The following is a 22,489-nucleotide window of genomic DNA, read 5'->3' on the forward strand; positions in this document are numbered from 1 at the left end:
CTTAAAAGATGTAGCATTCTGGAATATGGTGGCATTTCTGCGTCATTACCAACCTGCTGTGAAGAAGCTTAAAACATTGGATGGTTTTGCTTCCCTTTGAAAGAGTTGACATGAGAATTGATGCAAAACCCATTTTAAAAAATTTCAAAATAAACTTTGCTATACATATTTGTACACAAACCAGATGAAGAACAACAACACAGTGTCAAACTCTACACTTTTTTTTGGAAGTTGCTTAGCTGTTGGCAGAAACTAGTACTACTCTGAAGATCTGGAGATTTTTATTTTGATGATGATTATTATTGTACATATTGACAGCCCCTGAAGCTCCTGAGACCCAGAAATATTCCACATAAAAGTCTTTACGTACTTGAAAAACTAACCGGGCCTCATTATGCACACTTGAAGATTTTACTTTTAAAATAAACTTTCAAATCCATACCTATTTTTTTTCTTTTTAAACCGTTTCCTGAAGTTTTTCTTCTTGCCACAGCACGCGGAATGTCCCTTGTGATGCACGGAACCATTGCAGTGTTGCTGTCAGTCGCCCCGCTCCCATCGGTAGCGACTCAGCTCAAGCCAAACCTGTCAGCAGTGCAAATGATACCAGGTAGCTCCACTCCATGACATAGCAGCCTCATTCTACTTATATCACCCATATAACTGTTTCTGCATACTTGCATCCTAGTAGATCATTTGCACCGTGCTTTTTCGTCCCATCGTGTCTTCCACGGCTCCTTCATTCATGTTTGACTTGAGCAAAATCTGATGTCTTAGAAACAGATAAGACTGCTTTCAGATTTAAAATGTCTGAACAATGTGGTAGTTAAAGCATGCAGTTCTGACATAGATTACAAATTTTCTCAGTTAAAATGTCCATTAAATTAACCTATACCAGTCAGTTCATCGGTATAACTTTACTAAATAATCAGTATTGGTAACTAACACTTTGCACTAAGATGACTGTAATGTGCAAATAAGCTCAAGGATTTATTTTTAATGTTAACGTAAGAGTTTTGAGATTGTTATTTTCTGCCATAAGTATTTTGAAGTACTATATAGTGACAAACACAGAATTAAACATGTAAGATTTGAGGAGGGTTTTTTTTATTTCTTGCTACACCTTTGTCTTCTTAGGGTTGTGGAGAATAAACTCAGTATGAAAGAAACCCAACCCATATCAGAAAATGTAATGGAAACCACTCCTGTATCACCTGTTTGTAGAGGTCACAAGTGAATTTTTTGGCAGACGGATGGTAGTATCTTTCTTGCTTTTTGGCCTCTGATTTGGCTGTTATGTTTCAGACTGTTGGTGTACCTTCCTCCCATACCACAGTCAGACCATTGACATGTCTCCCATGTTCTGTTTTGGGGTTTTTAAATTTTTTTAAGAATTTTTTTCCCTGCATCCCGACTGTGAAAATCCTGTTATTCATACAGTGATATTCTTAGGGTTTATAAATAGTTTTAAAAATCTTTTTTATTTCTACCACAGAGTGCCAAAAGCTTTCTTGTATAAGAGATTTGTATGAATGGAGACACATGATTTGTCTGTATCACACAGCCATAGAGAAAAGAAAGAATAGGTAGTGAAGCACCAACAGATGGATGGTAACCAAAGGAACTTGGATACAACTTGATTATGATTTTTTTTTTTTAATAAATAATTTTCTTGTTAGCCAGCAAACCATCATGGCTTATAGATTTGTCACCAGATCCAGAGCAGAAGCATGCATTAAGAGGGAAGGAAGTAAGTTGCCACTTTATATAAAAAATCTTTCCTGCAAGTCTTTTCAGTTTGTTTTTATGATGTGACTTGCACACTACAGTAGCCTCCAGATATACAGTTTGTGAGTCTGGGCCTTTTTTTTTTTGGTTGAAAATTAATTCTGAATTTTTGTCATTAAAACTACATGTATTTATTCATGTATCCTTCATGCTTCTGTTTAAGCCCCCTGTTGAAAAAGACAGAGTAGGCAGTAGTCTGTAGCACTATGCACTTGAAAAGCCCTTTTCAAGTAAACAACATTCTAGAGAATTTTCACTGAGAGGTTTTGACAGCTTTATAAGCTGACAGGGTGATGGTTAATTAGTATTTATGGTTTTGAAGATGCAGAACTTGTTTATTTTATAATTAGTCTTTACACAGCATATGAAGGTGATTTTTGTGTAGAATATGTACAATGCTTTGAGCCAAGGCATATCTTTGAAGTTAGTTAATTTTTCAAGAGGAAGATAGGAAGCTAATTTTTAATACTTGTAGGCTTTGTTGTGATTTTATACACTCGATGCCGCTATCAGATTGACACACTTGAATACAGTAGTATATTCTTTTAACATTTTCTGCATGTGTGTCCTGCACGAATATTGATTCAAGTGTGAAGGTTGTAATTTTGACAGTTTCTTCTAGTTCAAGAAAATAGTCACTGGGAAGAAAAGGAATGAGAATTCTACTTCTTATTTGCAATCAAATGCATAATACTTTCATGGGTTGTAACATAAAAGCAGATGTGAATGCAGTGTTTTAGTCGAATTGTCTAGGCATGTTATTCAAAGACTTGTATTTTTCTCGAGCTCTCAGTTTTTACTTTTCTGATGGTTGTTAATAAAATATCCCATGATATTGTTTAACACCCTGTATTACCTAAGAAGAATGTGAAGAAAAAAAATATTGAAGCAGAGATAGAGTTTTGGAGGCTGGGCTATTTTAGGTTTGGGGGTTTTTTAATTGAGAAAGGCAAAATATTACAACGTAATATATTTATAGTAAATTTCTGGTTTTAATATAGTTAAAAGAAAGTTGCAAACTTTTTAACACATTGCAGTCTTAATTATGGATTTCATTTATTTGTGCTCCAAAAGAGAAATGGAATCTCTTGGATCAAGTAAGTGTTCTGTGGGTTTGTATGCAAGAAGTGTGGGGTCCAGCTGTTGGAATAGCTCAATCTTTGTACACTTTCCAGAAACTCTTTAGACATTTATGACATGATTGAAAGCATTAAATATTTATAAAATGTTGAATATAGGAACTTGAATGTAGAAACTTGATAAATCAATTGTACTAGGCAGTGCGTAGTGCACAAATGCCACCATAGTTCTATTGAAGTTTTTCTTTAAAAAAAAATAAAATTCAGTTTAATATAACTAGAAAGTAAAATCCAAAGCAGCAATACTTGGTTGTTTACACTAAGCTTCCTCATGGTTATATGTTTACACTGTATTCGTACTGATGACCTTTATAAATGTTTAGTTTCTGAGCTAGCTGGGGTCATTTTTCATCATTTTATATTTAACAAGGACTGGAGCAGAAATTTAGCAAGGCTTCTTTTCTTTTACTCTGTTTCTTTGCCTGATAACATGCACACAGTCTTTCTGGACACAAACAATAAAAGTTCTGGTTGCCTAAGATGGGTCTGAAAGGGATTTTTAGACATCTACATTTAAAGCTGTGATGCTTAAGGTCCTTTGTTCAGCTGCTGCTTCATGTTTGAGGTGGTTTGGCTTTGCTTGTTTTTAAGGTCTTTGTGCATCTAGAATTGTTGCTCTGTATTTGCTGAGAATAACCTCAGCACTTGTTTATTGAAATCTCAACTTCCTGAAGAATACTGAGGATTTTCACTAGTTCAGTTTGAGTTCCTCTTCAAACTTAAAAGATGTAGTTGGCACTAGTACAGAGCGCAAAGCAAACATCGTATTGAGAACATTTGCATGGGAATAGGATTCTCCTATTTGGCTTCTCAAGATTGTGCATATTGTATCTTTTTTTTAAAAAAAGAAACTATTATTAGGTAATAATTGGATACAATTTGGAAGCAACTTCAGGGCTGTAGGGAAGTCCTCTAATAGGTGTGTGCACTCTGTGATGCCAGGTTATCTTTCATCTGTTTGTAGTTGTTAGCTTTCTGTGAAGGATTTAACAATGTTTCCTGCTTTCCAATAACGTTTAGCTCATACCTCTAAAGCATTATGCTAAAGGAGGCATCAGTAACAGCTTTTTCCCACCATGTCTTAAAAATTGAAAGGGAGCCTTTTCCAAAAGGGAGTTACTGTAGAAAGAATTCTATGAGGAATTTATGGCTCTAAAACATGGGTGGATTGTTCAATGTCTTGGGCTGGAGAAAGGTGCCTGAAGACTTACAGATTTAAGACTCATTTCTCTCAGTATTGTTTCCCATTCTGTTCAGCATGCTTTTTCATCTGGGTCTTATTATGAAGTATCTGATTCTACTCTGTGCTGTCTGAAGGAGCTAGGGCTTTTCCAGCAGTCAAGCTGCTGGCATTCAACACCGTTCTTCCTGTCAGATGGCTTGTGGCTCTTCCCACTAGTTTTGACTTAATGACTATGGACTATGATTGTACTTGCAGCCCACTAGGAGCATATGAATTCACTTACCACTCTTCATCTGATAATGTGGTTCACATTACCACCCAGCTGAATCACCTGGCACCAGCAGAAGCCTGTCTTAGTAGTATATTACAAGCCATTAAAATCAAATCTGTTGATATGGGCAAGTAACATTTTCAAGTAGTTCATGCTTTTGAAGCCTAGGGTTTTTTTCATAGAGTGGCATAGCTAAAATTATATTAAAAAGTCTTCATTTTGGGGAAAAAGATAGCATAGAAAAGGTTTTCAGTCTACCCAGCATCAGTTTTTCTTTCATGTTATTTTCATGGTTCATGTCCTAGGCTTCAGAGGTTCTTTCTCTTTAAAACTTCAGTTAAATTGTCACTAGAAGTTTAGTGCAATGCTAAGTTAATTAGTACAATGGCTCTCTTTAACAGGGGTTCCAGTGTCCCTGAAAATGATCGACTGGCTTCAATAGCAGCTGAGTTGCAGTTCAGATCCCTTAGTCGTCACTCCAGTCCCACTGAAGAGCGAGAAGGTGATTGTCACAGTAACAGATTGTGACCTGGATGTGCCGATGATTTATTTCATTTATATATTTTACTCTGTTCCCAGTTCTTACCCTTTCAAAAACTTTTTTTCACCTTTTCCCATTCATATATCTTAGATATTTAACTTTTAGGCTTATATTGTTAGAGTAGGTTCTTCTGTTTTCAAACATACCCACTATTCTCTTGCCTTCCATATTGTTTCTGAATTGTACCTGGAGGAATTTCCTGGTGTCTTACAAAGTTACAGCGTTCAAAATGAAATGTGTAATACGATTGCTGAATTATATACCCCATTCAATAGTAAATTTCTAAATGCTGTTAATGAGGTATGAACTGGGCCCATCAGGACGCTGAAGGGTTTTCTGTCCAGTTTTTTAACTACCACTGCAGTATTCATCTTACAAATACTTCCTGTTATTTGAATCCTGAAAGAAGGGACAGGGTGTGTGACTTGATGTCCTGATCAGGGCTCCTCCTTCATGTTTCCCCAGCCCCTGTATATGTGGTATTTATTACAGCAAATACCTTCAAACATTGATTATTAAGATAGTGTGTTCTGTGCAAATTAAAATTAAGTACAAAATCCTAAGCAAAGTAGAGTTGATATTGTGGTCATCCTGCAAAATGAAGTGGATTTCAGAGAAAGAAATGCCTTAAAATGCCTAGAGGTATGGGGGAATTTTTTGGTTATTTTTTCTAAGCAGATGTTGAAAATATTGTCTGCCTTGTTCCCTTTTTTATGTATCTGTATGGGTAGGAAACTGGCTTAGGTTGGCATGAATACAGATCTTTTTTCTAAGGAACCTTAGAAGATTGTTTTCCTACAGATTTCTTACATATTTGATTCTGAGTGCCCTTACTTGAAGTGCTTTCCTCAGCTGTGGAAGGAGATCTCTGTTCCTGTGTAAATTAAATCCTGTTTCAGAATAGCTTTCATAATTTGCTTTCTAAAGATAAGTAATTTTTGAATTCAAGAGCATGCATTGCTATACGGTTGCCTTATATACTTGTAAGGTGTATTAATCTTGCTATGTAAACTCTCAGCCTCTGCTGAATATAGTGCCATAATCCTTAATATGAGATAAAGCCACTTCTATGCTCACAGTATTATTTCTCTAGAACCATCGTATCCAAAAGGAGATTCAAGTGGCTCATCCCGACGGAGCTGGGAGCTCAGAACTTTAATCAACCAGACCAAAGGTAGGTGTTTAGGAGTCACTATAATGTAATGTCTGTTAAACTAGTGCTGCAGTAAATGGTTGAATCTTAATGCTGATTGTGAAGAGGTGTTTCACAGCTTCGTATATAGGAAGGGGGGAAAAAAAAAAAGTCCTGATTGCAGATAGAAGGTACTGCTAAGAAAATCACTAGGTGTACTCACTGAAGTAGGAGTAATTAAACTTAAAAATAAAAGTTACATCTTTTCAGTTTCTAAAAGATACTATCAGTGTTCTACAAAATAAGTACATTTATTACTATGAGAATTGCAGAAGTTTGCTGTCCCTATTCAGTGCCCAGTTATAAATTGCAAGATAGTAGGATGCACTTCCTCACTTCTTAAGATCTCTCCCCAGCATGGGATTTTCTTATTTTGGGTGTCTTAACAGCATGTGATTCTATACTGTTTCCTAAATTCAAGGCTGTTATGGGGCCCCTTTCTCTCTGTCCTGCTGCTTATTTTCATGAAACTTAAAGTAACTGTCCAGATATATTCATGTAGCTTGCTTGCCTATATTCTGAGAGGGTGAAGCCTCATGAAACATTAGAAGGAAGTTTTCTGTCACATAAAAACTTGTCTCTCATTATGTGGGTCAGAAGAACAGCAAAATTGTTTTCTGAAATCCAGAAGTCTTATTTTTTTGATCGGAACATAAACTGGAGGAATTGAGTTTGTTTAAACTAGAAAAGAAGAATGAGCAAAAAATTCAAAATTTCTAGAATACTGCTGCAATGGGAACTGATTTTACTGTCCACTGTGAATAAGACCAAGATTTTGGTTTAAAACTACAGTGAAGTAGATTCAGTGTAGATGAAGTGATATTAATTATAGGTGCAGTAGAATATATTGTTTGAGAGTATTGGTATCTCCGTCTATTGGAGGCTGTTAGTAACAGGTTAGATTGCTGTCTGTCAGCAGTGAGGGATGTGTAATTTTTGTGCTTTCCAAGGAGGGGATAAATTAATGCTGCCCTGAGATTTATTCTGGCCTCACTCACTAGGATTCTGTTTCATGATAAGACTTGAAAGCTGGAGTTATCTAATACTTCTAAATCTTTGAAATAACAGATGCTATGAGTTTTCCAAGAAACCTCTCGTATCTGTAGAACAAAACCTTAGCTGTCCTTTCCTTGATGCTCTTAATGACCCTAACACATTTCCACTATCAGTGATTAGTTACAGGCCAAATGCAAACAAATATGTTGCATTTCATACATTTAATTTCCTTGAATCAAATAAGAGATGATGAGAAAAGTACCAGTATTTTCATTTTACTTTAATTTTGTATGTGATTGCTAAATTGTTTTATTCTTTTCCTACATCTTAAATTGGACTCACAAAATAGTTGTCTTCTAACTCAGGTCACTTAAAGGTCACAAAATAAAAATGCAGTGAATATTTCTCAATCAGGGAAATTGTTCATCACTCTTTTCAGACACTGCTTCCAAGCAAGCACCGATTGAAGCTGTTCAAAAGTCCGTTCAGTTGTTTGAAGAAAGGAGATACAGAGAGATGAGGAGGAAGAACATCATTGGCCAAGTTTGTGACACACCGAAATCTTATGATAATGTCATGCATGTAGGTTTGAGAAAAGTGACTTTCAAGTGGCAGAGAGGAAACAAAATTGGTATGTTCGTTATACCTTCATTTCTCAGAATACTAAGCTTAGTATTTTTGAAGACTGTCTTTTGAAATCTCGGGTCTCTGCATAGATAATATAAGCTTTACTGAAATCAGAATGTTAAAATACAAAATACTGTTGCATCTAGGTTCTCCTTTATGTAGAACTTCAGTAAAGTTTTCGCTGGTCAAATAACAAGAAGCAAATGAGGAGAAAGATTTGATTAGGATAGTTACTTGGGTATGATCCTATGATTCCTGCATGCATTTAACACTATAAAATGAGTTGTGCTTTTGGAAGAACCAGAAATATGAATGAAAATGAGCACAAACTTTGTGATTTGTTTAATTCACCAGTATTATTGTCCTTTCCCCCATATGATCATTATTTCCTCTTTAGTTTGGCATTTGTGGGGAAAATTCTGATATTCATGAGAAGTTTTCTTTCAGGTCAGCCTGTTAATGTTGTGGTTTTACTTTTAATCAGCTTGAATTCAGGACTATGAATATAGTATTAGGTGTTACAGGTTAAAAGCTACTTGAAATTTTAAATTAACATAAAGGTTAAATAACCTTGGCAAGCTCAGTTTTCAGTGATGTTTTCTTAATGGAGTTGATGTACATTTTGCTAATTGAAGGTAGTGTAATTGTTCTTATTTTAATTATGTAGGTGAAGGCCAGTATGGAAAGGTCTATACTTGTATCAGTGTTGACACTGGAGAGCTGATGGCTATGAAGGAAGTGAGTACTCTGTATACACGAATCACTACTGTCCTCGGGTTTGTTTTTTTCTTCCAATCCAAATGTGCATAACTTAGCAGGCATTAAGGATTTCTGAACACTGTTGCTAACTGGGAAAGGATGGAAAGACAAGTTGTTTCTTCTAGCCAAATCTGCTATTATGACATGTTCCTCCTTAAGTTGCTTAAGCTTTATTTTAAATAAAGCAATTTAAATGTATGTAAAACGGATAATACTTTTTTTACTCATCTCATAGGGATGCTGTGAACTTAATGAATGCTTGCTTAGTATGTATGAACTCCCATTAAGAGATCGTAAATTATTTTTGAAAGAGTTTTCTGTTTAGCGAAGACTGTACCACAAACTTAAGTTTTTACTTTGCAGTATTTAATCTCTTGTTTTATTCCTTTCTTAGTTCATTCCTTGGGAGAAAAAGATAGGAAGTATCACATCAGAGGTTTTTCAGCTTCTCCTGTAGTTTAAGTGAGCTAGGCTGAGTCACTAAACTGTTGACTAACCTGGTGGGTACAGAAAATTTAATTTTCAGGATAGAAGTAAGTAAAGCTGTGTAGGTGTAGAGATCCATCTTCCCTACAGCACGTTGGTTTTTACAATATTTGTGTTTAGTTTTATTGCATTTCTGCATCTTCAGACAACTGCAAGCAATAACTGTTCACAACAGTTACCCTGCCAGCCATTTGATGCTAGACCAGTTATGTTTTAAGAGCGAGTTTTTCCACACACAGAATACATATGTGATCTCAAAGGTGTGGAAAAGCAAGGCTGGGCTTGTGCTTAACTATTTCTACTATACTCATTCACTGACTAACTAATACCAAAGCTTGAAATTTTATGGTTGTTGGTTTTATGTTGGTTTTTTTCTCCCGATGAAATAACATTTTTCCCCCCAACAGTAGCACTCTGTTTCTGGAACTCAAAGTTGCTTTCTAGATGCAGGTGCTTTTTACACATTAGCATATGTGTGCTCTTAAGCAGAAGTTCGGATAAGTTAAATGGACCTTGTTTGACAGTTGTTTCACTAGTAGGCTAAATATACAGTATGCTGCCGCCTTCTGTAGTATTTTTAACTTCCAGAATTACTTCACGAAGAACCATTCCCTGCCTCCCCACTGTGGGCTTAAAGGCAAAATGTTTGCATCTTCCAAATAAAGGCTTTTGTGGATTTCCTTGAGAGTACCTTGGGAGAAGATTTATTTACTTATTTTTAAACAGGCTAAAAACATTGTATTCCCCCTGACACTTCTTCAGACTTTACTGTCTTAAGCAGTGTTGTTAAAATCTCTACAAATTATAGTGAACAAGATTCACTACAAATACATAGTATTGCAATTTTGAAGCATTAGGAAATACATAAAATACTTGAAGGTCATTTGTCACCATTTATAAATAAATAAATCTCCATTTATTTAATTTTACCACTGTTTGAGTACAAACTGTGTTCTGGAATTGCTCTACAGAACAAAAACAATTATAGCATCCTAGCAACCAAAGGTAAAATACGTGCATTTGTTTCTCTAGCAGTTGTCCTGTACTCAATTAATGAAGTTTCTGCTTTCTACCAGTATGGCAAAGGTACCATTTTCCATAACTTGCTAGGAATTTTGTTTATGTGAATGGAAGCTTTAAATCAGTTTTTCAGAAGGCTTGATAATTTTTTCCTCCATGAAAAATCCATCACAGCATATTATAGCAGAACTAATGAAAATATATTTCTTTCATCAAAACCTTTATGACTGTATTTGTTCCACACCAGACTTTTTCCTTAGAACTGCCTCATTCTTAATGAAGAAACCCCTCAGAGAAATCCCTTAGAATCTCCACTGATGAAGTACCTGGCAACTAGTCTTTCTTGAATGATAGCTCTCACTGATGTTATGTTCAGATTCTCTTTACTGTGTGTATCTACCACATTTAAGCTAGAAGGCAAGCTCAGAAGAGATAAATATGTGCACACCTGTGTATTTATACATTTAAGTAACAGCATTTTGCTCTTATATAGTTTATAAATCATCATATTGGTATGTAATTTTCAAAAATAGTTTGGTCTGTTTAAGTTTGGGGGTGGAGAGATTTTGGAGCTTTTTGTGTGATGATGCTGTTTTAAAAAAAAAGAACAGCTTTTCAGCTGTTTTCTTGGTTTGGGTTTGGGATGGGTTGTTTGGTTTTTTGTTTTGTTTTTTTTTTCTTCCTTAGTAATTTGAAATAGTGGCAAAATAATGAAAAAAATCTTTCTTGCAGATAAGATTTCAACCTAACGATCACAAAACCATCAAAGAAACAGCTGATGAACTGAAGATTTTTGAAGGCATCAAGCACCCTAATCTTGTTCGTTATTTTGGTGTGGAGCTCCATAGGGTAAGAAAACCTAAATTACGGGGGCTTTCTTATAGGGCTGAGATTTTAAGAAGCTTTGGATCATGGAGGTTTTACTTGAGAACATTCTAGTTCAGCTTAATTGTCTGGATGTCTCTGAATTGTAGTGTCTTTTTTCCTCTGAATGTTGAGGTCTCTGAAACATTGGAGAAATATTTTGGAACTGGTACATAAACAGGGAAGGTTTGTGATAAGTGAATAGAGCAAGTAATGCTGGAGCTGTTCCATGCTGCTACTCTATTCAACTGCTCTAAAACCAAGCTATATCATATATGGTATGGTGACTTTTGCATGTAGATAAAGACTAGACAGCCTAAAACCCTTCACTGTTAGCAGCAAAGGTTGTACGAGTATCTTGTTGATTCCTGGAAAAATTTTGTGTTGGCATTTAAATCTTGATGCCAGACAAGAATCTTAAGGAAGCAGATCTTTTGGAGTTCAGCTAGCATCTTCCTCAGAAGGTAAAATGAATTTTCTTGCTTGAGCAGCAGAACTAATGAATCCTGGTTTTCTTATGGAGTTGGATTCCAGAATTGCATGCTGAGATAACCAGCTTTTTATTACTCTCTGCTTCCCATGTGCCCTCCCCACCTCCCGCTGTGAGTCTCGAGTCATTCCTGTACCTCTACCCAGTGAGGTGGGCTGGGAGCAGGATGTCTGGTGTCTGGCTGGAAAGTGGTGTGTGTTTTTCACTGATTTGCTCAATATGAATGAGTTGATCTGCTGACCCATTTGCTGGTTTGGAAGGGGACAAAGGCTGCTTTCTGTCTGCATTTCTTTACTTGGGGACACAACTTTGAGTGTCTGTGCCACTGGGTCATTGGTTTCTCAAGCTAGTTCTAAGAGCTTAATGTCTTTGTCATCTTTTTGTATTAATTAAGTCTAGCTGAAATTGGCTGGGCTTGGAAACAGAAAAAGGGAACAAGAACCAAACTTCTCCTTGAAGTGAGTTAGAGTTGGCATGCTTCTTCAAGCCACAGCCAGCCACAAAAAACTTGCCCTCCCCAAGAAATCAACACATGATGTTGCAGGAACTGGGAGAGGAAAGAAAACCCGCAAGCCCCAAACATTTTACCTTTCTTCTAAATATGCAAAGGATCTTTTTGCATTTCTGCATAATATACCTACAAGATTTCCAAAGTACTTTTTGGTTGATGCCAAACTAACGGATTTTATGCCACCAGATAGTATCGGTTGCATACAAATGATGCAGGTAAGACATGTAGCAGAGAATTTTCCATAGCTGTGCAAGAGAGTATATTAGGTTGAAGCATGCCCAAGAGAATAGAGTTCTGAAGAGATGATTTATTAGCTATTCCATGGTAAGAGGACTTCCATTAAAACGTTAGATGGTACTTCCATTACTCTTGTCACAAACAAATGAACAATGGAAGGAAAACTTGATCCTAATTCAGTGTTTAAAGGAAAAAACTTAAAGAAAAAAAATGAAACAAATGCAATCCGGTTTGGTTCCCACAACAGGAAGAAATGTACATCTTCATGGAGTACTGTGATGAGGGCACTCTGGAGGAGGTATCAAAACTGGGCCTTCAGGAGCATGTCATTAGGCTCTACTCAAAGCAAATCACGATTGCTATCAATGTACTACATGAACATGGTATTGTTCATCGAGACATTAAAGGTAATGTTAACCATAAAAGGTAATGTTGTTGTTTCAGTGTTGTAGCTGGGGATGGGGAGTGATGGGGGACGTATTTGCAGATTTAGCGCACATTATCTCTACAGCCATTAAGTGTATAACGCCTTCCACTCATTTTCCAATTCTCAATTTACAAGTTATTGGCTAGTTACGTGCTCCTTTTTAAGTGCAGAACATAAAAAGTATTAACAGTTGGCATTGCAAACTCATAAATTCTGCCCATGATTTATATAGTTTCTGTAGAAGTTAAGATTGTTGGGGATTTATCCAATCTCAAATTTTGGTCCTTTTGTTTCTAGTACTGAGTTATGTAATGCTGTTTTTCTCATCTATGCAAGAAACAGTGGCGTTTTCTGGGAGCTGACAAGCAGTGTACAGTGCTAGAGTTGTTCATCAGAACTTTTCCTTGATTCCCATTTTCCAGAAGATTTCTAAGATTTCAGATGAATGGTTGATTAAACATAGCAGTAAAAGCCTTGTTAAAAGAAGTTAAAGGGATATGGTAAAATTACTTATCTAGTGGGGTTTTTGCCATACGTTTATCTACTCATGCCTGGCGTTCAGCTTTTGCTTACAAAATGAGCAGACTTGGAACTCCAGTAACTGAAGGGGGGTTGGTTTTGGCATTTGCTTACGGCACCCAGTGTCAGTCCACATTTCACATTCATTTTTCTTTTCCTGCGCCTTCCAAGAACATCCTCCATGTCTAGTTATCTTGTTTTTGTTAGTCTGCCATATTTTGCTCACCTATGGCAGAAACTTAACAGAAGGTAGGGGAAAAAATGCACACAATATGCCCTGCGAATGCTCATTTTATGACAAGGCAGTGCAACCCAACGATGCTGGGTTTCTATGTCCCTCTTGCTCACAGGGTTTTGAATCACCGCAGCAGTGTAGGAGGTTCCCAGTTGCTCTTGGTCCTTTGGCCTCGTGCTTCTCATTTGGGAAAAGAACTATCTACGATCCAGAGGCCTTCCACCCAGGTAGGCCACTCTTGAGTCAGTTTTGGCTTTTTTTCCTAGAAAACACTTTCCCTCACTCCCGTTCCCCAGCAATCTTGCCTTTTCTGGTTCTCCTTCCTGACCAAAGGTTTTTCTCCAGTTGTGGATTTCCCTCCATGCTTTTCACAGTGCCCCCCCGCCCTTGCCCTTTACTTGATCATTCCATATCCAGGTTCTGCTTAGCTGAATTCTGCTCTCCTGGAAGCGCGTTGTGATCAAAATCCAAGGTTGGCTGACAGGGGTTTCTTTTGTGGTGCTCTATGTCATTGCCTATTTCCAGATATGTTTCCAAATAGGTCTCCCTCTCGTCAGGGAAAGGCAGTGAAGTGAGAAGAGCTGTTTAATGGAACCATAATGCTGTGTTATGTGAGGGCATTTCTGTTGCAACAGGTTCCTCATACCAAATGTTGGGGTGTTCCTTGAGAATAACAGCAGTTATAAACAGAGGGTCACTGCAGATATATCTATGTATAGACCTTCCCAAAACTTAATGAAAGAATATAAAGACAAACCGCAGAGAGTATTTTTATAAAGGATGCCTGATGTTACATTGGACGTCTCTTGCTCTCTGTCTCCTTTTATGCTAACATTGCATCAACAAGTTTTCAGGCTAACAGCAGTACAGAAGACTGGTTTTACTTTTAGCTCTTGTGTAGTCAGGTACTCTTCTGATAGAGAAGAATGATAATATGTCATTCAGACTGTTAAAACTGCTTTCAGATCTCACTGTCAGATCACACTCTCGTGGCCAGTTTGCTGCACATCACTGTGGATCTATTTCTTTCCGCAGCAGATAACCAGTTCTTAGAGTAATTGTTTATACGTGTCCCACAGTTGGTGTCTGATAAATACCTTGTGCTCAAAAATGGAGTCTTTCGGTTAGTAGCGTCCACTAGTGTCACCGTTGTCCTTCAGATGCTATTATGGCATCCAGTTCTGTGAGTGTAAAAGATGAGGCAATACACAGCTGCCTTGAATCCTTTTTCAGACTGTGGTTGTGGGAGCAAACTGAGGGTAGTGCTGTTGGCTGGTTGTTACACTTGGCTGCGCTGGTTTTGCTTAGTCTGCATCAGTGTGTAAAGTAGTTGGTCCAGTATGTAGCAGGTGATTAAGTCTTTTGGGATACTATTTTTTTTTTAATCTCTATCCTGGGTATTGGATTTTAACCCCTGTAGCTAAGCCCAGATTCCTCAGTTACAATTACTTCATTTTTTTTCAGGGAAAATGTGCCCAATAATTGAGAATGATGGAATATGTAATGCTGAAAGGAGTCTCTGGGCATTTCTGAGTCCTCTGTTTAAAACAGGGCTGACCTCAGTATCGGACCAAATGTCAAATTAGATCAGACTGCTCAGGACCTTGTTCACTTGAATTATGAATTCCCATGTCTCCAGGCCCCTGTCCCACTGACTGACCTATCCTCATTGTGAAAAACTTTTTCCTGATACCTCCCCGGAATTTGCAGATGTTGCTATTTGTGCCCATTGCTCCATATCCTTTCACAGGGTGCCTTTGAGGAAAAAATCTGTTTCTGTTGTCTTGATATCCTCCCATCAGTAAATCCCCCCTCCCCCTCCAGTCTTCTCTTCTTCAAGCTAAATAAACCCATCTCTCAGCCCTCTGACCGTCTTGATGCCCTTGGTCTGTCTTGTATTGGGGAGCCCCAAACCAAGACACAGCACTCCAGGAGTGGGCTCGCGAGTGCTGCACTGACAAGAATTAATCACTGAGGTCGTGCTTGGTGCTTTCTCTCTGGGAGAGAAGGGCATACTCCTGAAGAGTGCTCAGGTTGCATTTTCAGAATGAATGCTGAAAACTGTATCTGAAGTTTCAGTAAATCAGAAACCTGTGAATGAGACGCTCAAGGCTGGAAGTCTTCATCAAAGTCTTAACTCTTGTTAACTGTGTTGTTAGCTCTCCCAAAATTTCTGCCTTCATGATGAGCACAGGGGAAGGAAGGCCATTCAACAAGAGACAGAAGCCAGTTCAACAGGAGAATACGAGCATGTGTCACACTTTCTAAAGTAAAAGAGGATGCTAAAGCTGATTTTTCTCATCAAATGGTAGCACTTGGCCTGCTTGTTTCTTGAGTGAATTCGGCTGCTGCACTGCTTAAGTACCGGCTGAGGAATGTCTGCGAGCTGCCTCTCTCTTTGTGGATTTATGCCACAGTGTTTAGTGGGGCTTTTGGTACTGCTCCTTGGAGACACAGTATTTATACCAGCGCCTTTGGAATATCATGCTAGTGCAGTTTTCACTGCACTTAATATGTGGCTGACTTGGCACAGAAATACAGGGCATGAAACTTCAGTTTAAATGCTTTAGGTCATAGCTGTAGTTTTCTCTAGCAAGGATATGGCTTTTGACATTTGCTCTTTGTTTGCAGTCTGCCCAGAAGATCTTGTGGTATAAATGGCAGTAGGGCTGTGCAGAACCAGGCTACCTCTTGCCTCTGCCAAGTAAATCCAATAAAGATGCTTTTGATAGTGTATGTTTAGGAGGAGAGAAGGAATAGATGGATGTATTGTGCCTTTTTGCCGTTTTAGCCGTGGTCTCCGGTATTCTTCTTTTGCTTATTAACCGTGTAGATATGGTAGGAATTCTGTTCCCAGTAGCAGCACTGTCACAGGTAAAAAGCATCAAGTACCTTCAAAGTAGTGCCCTTGTGTCTCCTCTTCTTTTACCCAGGTCCTGCTGGATTCTGTGCAGGTTTCATCTAACAAGGAGACCCTTTTTAAAGACTCCTTCTAGAGTTTGGTCTTGGTCCCTGAAGCAGAGACCAAGCAGCTTACAGAACAGAGATTCCAGTGGACAGCACATCAGCGGAAGCCTTAATCAGCTGACAGATGATGTCAGCAACACAAGTCTTCAAGTGCTCTTTCTTTGTGGTGAAGCTGGTTCATTGCTTTGTTCCATTTGACAGTTCCAGGTGCTTTCAGGACAAAGGCTCACAGGAGCTTTCACAGTAACATTTATGCTAAATTTTTTTTTTCTTTTTTTTTTTTTTTTTTTGAAAAGGGACAAACTTTAGTTTGAAAGGCCTTGTAAGTGGGTTCTGAACTGTATTAAGCCAAACTGTCACAGTATCTTTAGATTCAGTCACAAGAGATATAGTTGTACTTCAGCTCTGCCAGTTTCAACCCACTGCAGTAGTCAGAAACCACTCTTCGGCCTTCCATGAACTCTGCATGTTCTTTCTTGAGGAATTGGAACGTAGGTTTCCAAAACATCCTTGTAAAAGTGTTGGCTAGTGATGGCAGTTTTCCCTAAGCTCTTTGTGTGGGCTAAGTGCACCTACTTTCTATGTGATAAGTAATTGCTTGAAAACAGAAAAGCTGTGGGCAGTAGTTCAAAGGAAAAAGTTGCTGATAGAGTAAGTGCTGCTCTTTGAATGCATTGCCCATATTTAGTGTCCTATCGAGCTGCCTTTTTGTACTGCTTTCGTGTTTCTGGATTCTTTCATTCAGGGAGCTGAAGGATGGTCTACCCAGCTCCGTTACACGTGCCTGTGGTTGCAGGGTGACTCAGGACACCTGTCCCTATGGGGGCAAACTGCAGATCCCAGCCAAAGAATTCTGATCTTGAGTATGTGCAGGCACCTGAATGCCAGGTGCGGAACGCTTACAGACACAATGTGCGGAAAAGTTGTATTCACTGGCAGTTAATTCTTCTTTCAGAACTTGTAAAAGGCTTACAGTAATTAAAGGTTTGAATTTATTTCTGTTAATGATTTCTCTCCCCCTTTTATAGTGCAGTTCTGTGCAACACCTGTTGGAGTAAATAAATTGCGCTTTCTCATAGTAGTTAGAGAAAAGCCCTTTGAGAAATGGGCAGGGTTTTGGCATCATTGACCTGCACTGCCTTTTTTTGACTTGAGCTTTTGAGGATTCTTTTTATTTTCCTTGAATATCTTGGGGACGCCCAGCCAAGCTAACTGGAAAAAGTTGTTAACTGAGAGAACATAACACAAAGGAGGAGCAGCCAAGAATTCCTGTGCTGACCTATGTTCAAGGTGGAACAAAGTGAGAAATTTTCGAAGGTTGTATTCAGATGAGCTGTTTTTTAAAGAATCCTCTGTGTAACATGGGAAAGGCTATGTATAACAAAGTCCCCAGCATTTGCCTACTCCTAAAATAGGTGGGCAGTTTTGTTTTGTGCAAACCATTCACCTTTCCTCTAGAGAGATCACAGCTGAAGCTGTATTTCTGCCAGGTGACTCTTGCAACCTACTTGTGGTTTTGTTGCGATACTTGCAGAATCCAGGATTTGGCCTGACGTGTATAGTGAGCTCCTTCTGCTCTGCCTGTTTTCTGTTGGCTGTCAACATGTGTTTCAGCAGGATGTTGGAATGAAAGAAAACCACTGGTTATCAAAACCACTTGGCTTATTTTGCGGTGTTGTGTGGAGCAAGTGTACTTGCAGCCAACTACAGATTCCCCTTGGAGATTTTCAAGCATTCTAGGGAAATTTTTTTATAGTGCAAACTGGCAGTGTAGCCAGCTATTATAACAGTAGCCCTCCTCCAAAAATTCTTCTGGAAGCAGAGCACAATAGCAGGCATTGGGTAGTACATGTAATAAAATGCTATAAGCTCCATTTTGGAAGCTGGCAGTGATGACACAGCTGTAAGATATCATCTGTCTTGACTCAGCAGAACTGAGAAGATGGCTAGTGGGAGGTATGCAGCAATGGCCTCTGCTGGGAAGTTCCTTAAGGATGGGTGTTTTTTCGCAGTGCAGTGCTCACAAGGATAAGCACTGGAATTCATAAATTCCTGGAGGAGTAATTCCTCGTAACGAGCACGTATGGAAAGCTGATGAGTTTGCCCGCCATACTGCCTTGTGTTTTGAACACTTGTTGTCAGCTTCCAGTACATTTAGTGTTAATACAAGCCCATCAAAAATCCCGTTGTTTAAAGGTAATGTACCCTTTGGGGAACATATCTAATGCTATCATATTCCACGTTTAATCCACAGGTAGAGATCTAAGTGTGAATTCAGCTATTATCATCTACTGTGTAACTTCCAAGAGTATATTGAGAAGCCCTTGTTCCTTAATTCAGCACTGATTTAACAAATGTTACTGTCTTTCGTTGTGTTTCCTAGGAGCCAACATCTTTCTTACCTCATCTGGACTGATTAAACTAGGAGACTTTGGCTGCTCAGTGAAACTTAAAAACAACATGCAGACAATGCCTGGAGAAGTGAACAGTACTCTGGGGACTGCAGGTAAGGAGGCATGTGCTAGGCAGATACTTGTCTAGTTACATAAAAGAAGATACCTCTGCCAGAAGTCTGGGCTTGGAGTAAAACAGTGTTTTAGGGAAACTTGATTTTACCTTGGCTAGTTAGATATGCTTTACATCCAGAAGTCCAAACAGTCAATGAATGACACAGCTGGAGAGAGAAAATTGTATTTGTCAGGTAACTATAAAGATGCTGGAGCTTATGCTTTCTGGGTCTGTATTTCTGCAGTAGTACTGCTCTTACTGAACAGCTGCTTCATCTATTTTTAATAAATGAAAATTACTGTACCAAAATTTTCACTATCACTTTTCAAACTGAAAGACAGTTATGCTGCAAATGTGTCAGAGAACAAGCAGCCAGCAAATGACAAAACATAGCAAGAAAAGCTGAGTGGTACTTCATTACAGATATATTAAAAAGCATTTGGTTTGCCCTATTAATCACTTAATGTATTCTGGTCCTTCTGCTGTATGAACTGATGACATCATATGTGTTGTTTCAAAGCGTACATGGCTCCAGAAGTAATTACTAGAGCTAAAGGAGAAGGACACGGACGTGCAGCAGACATCTGGAGCCTGGGCTGTGTTGTTATAGAGATGGTCACTGGCAAGGTAAGGACGTTTCATGTACTGAATGAATGCAAACTCTTCTTAGCAGTTTCCCTGCAAATTCTGGTGCCACTCCCAGCAATTTGTCACACTTAAGTCGGCAAGTACTGGGGTGGTTTTTAACTTCCTGGGGTACGGAAACGTATGCTCTGTGGGATAGCAAGTTGCTCTCTAAACCTTGCGCTTTGCAATGCTGTTACCTGTTGCAGAGGCCTTGGCACGAATATGAGCACAACTTCCAGATCATGTATAAAGTGGGGATGGGTCATAAACCTCCTATTCCTGACAAAGTGAGCCCAGAAGGGAAAGACTTCCTTTGCCACTGCCTGGAAAGCGACCCAAAGATGAGGTGGACGGCCAGCCAGCTCCTCGATCACCCTTTTGTCAAGGTTTGTCTCATGGCTTTGGCTACAAAGACTGTAGGTGCGAGTCGAAAACAGACTTTATAGTTGGCTTCATCGTTTGCAGCTGTGCTGCAGGGCTTTGTATCACGGTGGGAGGCTGGTATCAAGCCAATACTGTCCAGAATACAAGGTTTGGCAAGTTTTCCAAAGCACATGTGATGTTGCTAGAGAGCATTTGACTAAAAGAACCTGGCGTGCAGCATGCAATAAACTTTCACTGCTGTTTTGAGATGCATTATCTTTACGTTAAAAAGACTTGTCAGGCTTAAATTCTGTGGTAGTTAATTGGATCTGAAGGGCTCTGTGCCTAAAGTTTTAACGAGTACGTATGTACAGACCTCTGTAGGATAGAGATAAGGGTCCTCTCCATTAAATGTGAAATAAGCACATGCTTGAGAACTCCACCATCCTTCAGTGCGAGGGTCTGCTTTGGAAGTTCATACTTCCCATTAAGTTCATACTGAATGTTTATCTGGCAGTTGGTGTAACAATCTGCAGTTCTTGCATGAACTATGGTTTGATTCTTTGCATAAGAACAGCAAATATTCACAGCTCCAAATTTAGGTGTATTAGTACCTTCTTTTTTGAAGTAGGAGCACAATAGGTTATTGAATTCTGTCCCATTTTCCAGCATAAAGTTGTTCATTTTGGTATTCTGGTTCAGTAACAGTGGTTTAGGATCATCACACCCATCCCTCTATCAGTGCAACTGCAGCCACATCCCATCCCTCAGAGGCAGAATGCTGCTTTAGGCACCTGAGAGTTGCACAGTGACAGTGGAAACATCAGTATTCGCATATAAACACTTGTCATTTCTTATCTGTCTAACATGGGAGAAAGAAGAAAGCTTCAGAGATGTTCAGTGAAGGTGCAAAAGAAATGGATCAGTTGTCATCTTCTTGCTGCAGTAGGGAGACAATTGAATTAATTGCCCTTCTGTCCACAGGTTTGCACAGATGAAGAATGAAGTTATTCAATCTCTGGCCTTTTTTATTCTGGCAAGATATCTTTTAATCACTACTGTATGTAATATTTACATAAAGACTGTGCTGAGAAACAGTATAAAAGTTGAACTTACGAAGACTGCACAAGTGACGAGCGTCACTTTCTCTGCTGCTCCTGTATGTTTTACTTGCCACATGTTGCTCATGTGACAGTGTCTGCAAGTTGGAAGAAGCTGCATGTTTCAGTGAAAGTGCCATTACTACTGTATATGGACCATACCTTTTTTGTTCTTTCTCCCGTTTCTCATTTGATTGAGAACTGTAATGTTAATACGTAGTATTTTTGAACTCTTTAGGTTCAGAAAAATGCTGTAGTGTTACCAGGCGTTATGGACCTTGTTTTTTAAACTGTTTGTTGAGTGCACTGACTGTGAACTTTTACTGGTTTTTTGTTTATTTGTTTTTGGCAAGCTTCAGATTTGTTATGCACAAGGCTGATTAATGAAATTTTAAAAAAAGTTTTTTCTCAATAAATGGTTTATTTTAGGAGTTGTTGGTGAAGGGTTTTTCTTCTGAAAATAAGTATGTGGCGTTGTGTTGCATTTAAAACTTTTTTCAATGCTTGTTTAAGACTGCTAAGCAATAACCTAACTGGAATAAGCTCCTCTTATATTGCAATAGTCAGTGTCTGTCAAGTTCAAGATGGGCAGTTACACAAGATGCTTCTTGCACAAGTGGTAACAGAATTTAGGTCCCCCCCTTTATCCCCTCCTGAGGAAAGAAGGTGATGTGCAGTTCCCTGATGCTATCTAGTTACATAAGGGATAGAGCCATGGTCTGAAGTAACTTGCTTCCTGAATGTGAGTACTGCGAACAAGGAGCAACCTGCATGCCATTTCTGCGGCCAAGAGAAGAATTGATTATGACTACTCTTGTGTTCTGTTCGGCAAAACCAAGAACCTACTCTCAGCTTTTTAAAACTGATATCTGATCCTGGACTTTGATTTCCCCACCCTCAATTGTCATCAGTCTCAGAAAAGCAACAGATTAGAAGTGGTTAGCAGTTAAAAGAAACAGTCTGCAACACCTGATCTAGTTATTTTGTTTGACTTGCTGTTACAAACAGATGACTTAAAACTGTTGCTTTGTTATCACAAGTTTACATATTTCTGTTACAACTTTACACCTTAAAATGGGTAACTTACTTACAAAGCAGAGAATTTGCTTTTAGCATTTGGCTTTATTCTAAAGTCCTGTCTCCTCTTCATCCACAAATCCTTGGTTTTCTACAGGTGTGGAGTAGCTTATAGCAGCTGGGTGAGCTGTTGAGAAGGTCTCACAACATCGGACATTTAAATCTAGAAAAGCATGAGCCTTGTTGTGCAGGTCACCAGTGCAGTGTATCTAGGCTCTCAAAAGAGACAATGCTGAATTTAGACATTCCCTTCTCTTCAGTTGTCTATTTTCAGTGATGAGAGGAGGGGAAGTACATTGTCATCCTCAGCTACAGACTATGAAAGTACCTGAGGTAAAAGTCCCCCTGGCCTGCTGTGTGCTTCGCTTTGCGGTGTATCAGAAGTGGCAGGGTGGTTTGTGTCCTCACTTGCCTTGTTTCAGGTGCCCTTATACACAAAGGGCAACTGCAGACAGCTTTGGGGAGTCAGGATAAAGGTGAAAAGGAAACTGTTACTAGTTTGTTGTTGCTGACCAAAACAAAACTCATTCACTGCATGTTTTCTTTTTATACTTTTATTTTT

General features: G+C 38.7%; 1 protein-coding gene across 6 annotated transcripts in view; it reads left to right on the forward strand.

Annotated features, from left to right (window-relative positions):
• The window catches only part of MAP3K4 (mitogen-activated protein kinase kinase kinase 4), a 99,016-nt gene extending 77,745 nt beyond the window's left edge, over nt 1-21,271 (forward strand). For 3 of the 6 annotated variants that reach the window (XM_074896636.1, XM_074896638.1, XM_074896637.1), the window contains exons 17-27: nt 494-610; nt 4,783-4,883; nt 6,016-6,096; nt 7,550-7,741; nt 8,405-8,475; nt 10,735-10,851; nt 12,352-12,511; nt 18,636-18,758; nt 19,281-19,387; nt 19,594-19,773; nt 20,735-21,271. In XM_074896636.1, the coding sequence (XP_074752737.1) occupies nt 494-610; nt 4,783-4,883; nt 6,016-6,096; nt 7,550-7,741; nt 8,405-8,475; nt 10,735-10,851; nt 12,352-12,511; nt 18,636-18,758; nt 19,281-19,387; nt 19,594-19,773; nt 20,735-20,755 (1,270 nt within the window). In that variant the 3' untranslated portion in view covers nt 20,756-21,271. Of the gene's footprint in view, nt 1-493; nt 611-4,782; nt 4,884-6,015; nt 6,097-7,549; nt 7,742-8,404; nt 8,476-10,734; nt 10,852-12,351; nt 12,512-13,400; nt 13,514-18,635; nt 18,759-19,280; nt 19,388-19,593; nt 19,774-20,734 lie in introns of those variants that run through there. The other 3 variants (XM_074896639.1, XM_074896640.1, XM_074896641.1) reach the window with 2 other exon arrangements.
• The last annotated feature ends 1,218 nt before the right edge of the window (nt 21,272-22,489 follow it).

Source organism: Athene noctua, chromosome 1 (assembly GCF_965140245.1).
Source record: "Athene noctua chromosome 1, bAthNoc1.hap1.1, whole genome shotgun sequence".
NCBI lineage: Eukaryota > Metazoa > Chordata > Aves > Strigiformes > Strigidae > Athene > Athene noctua.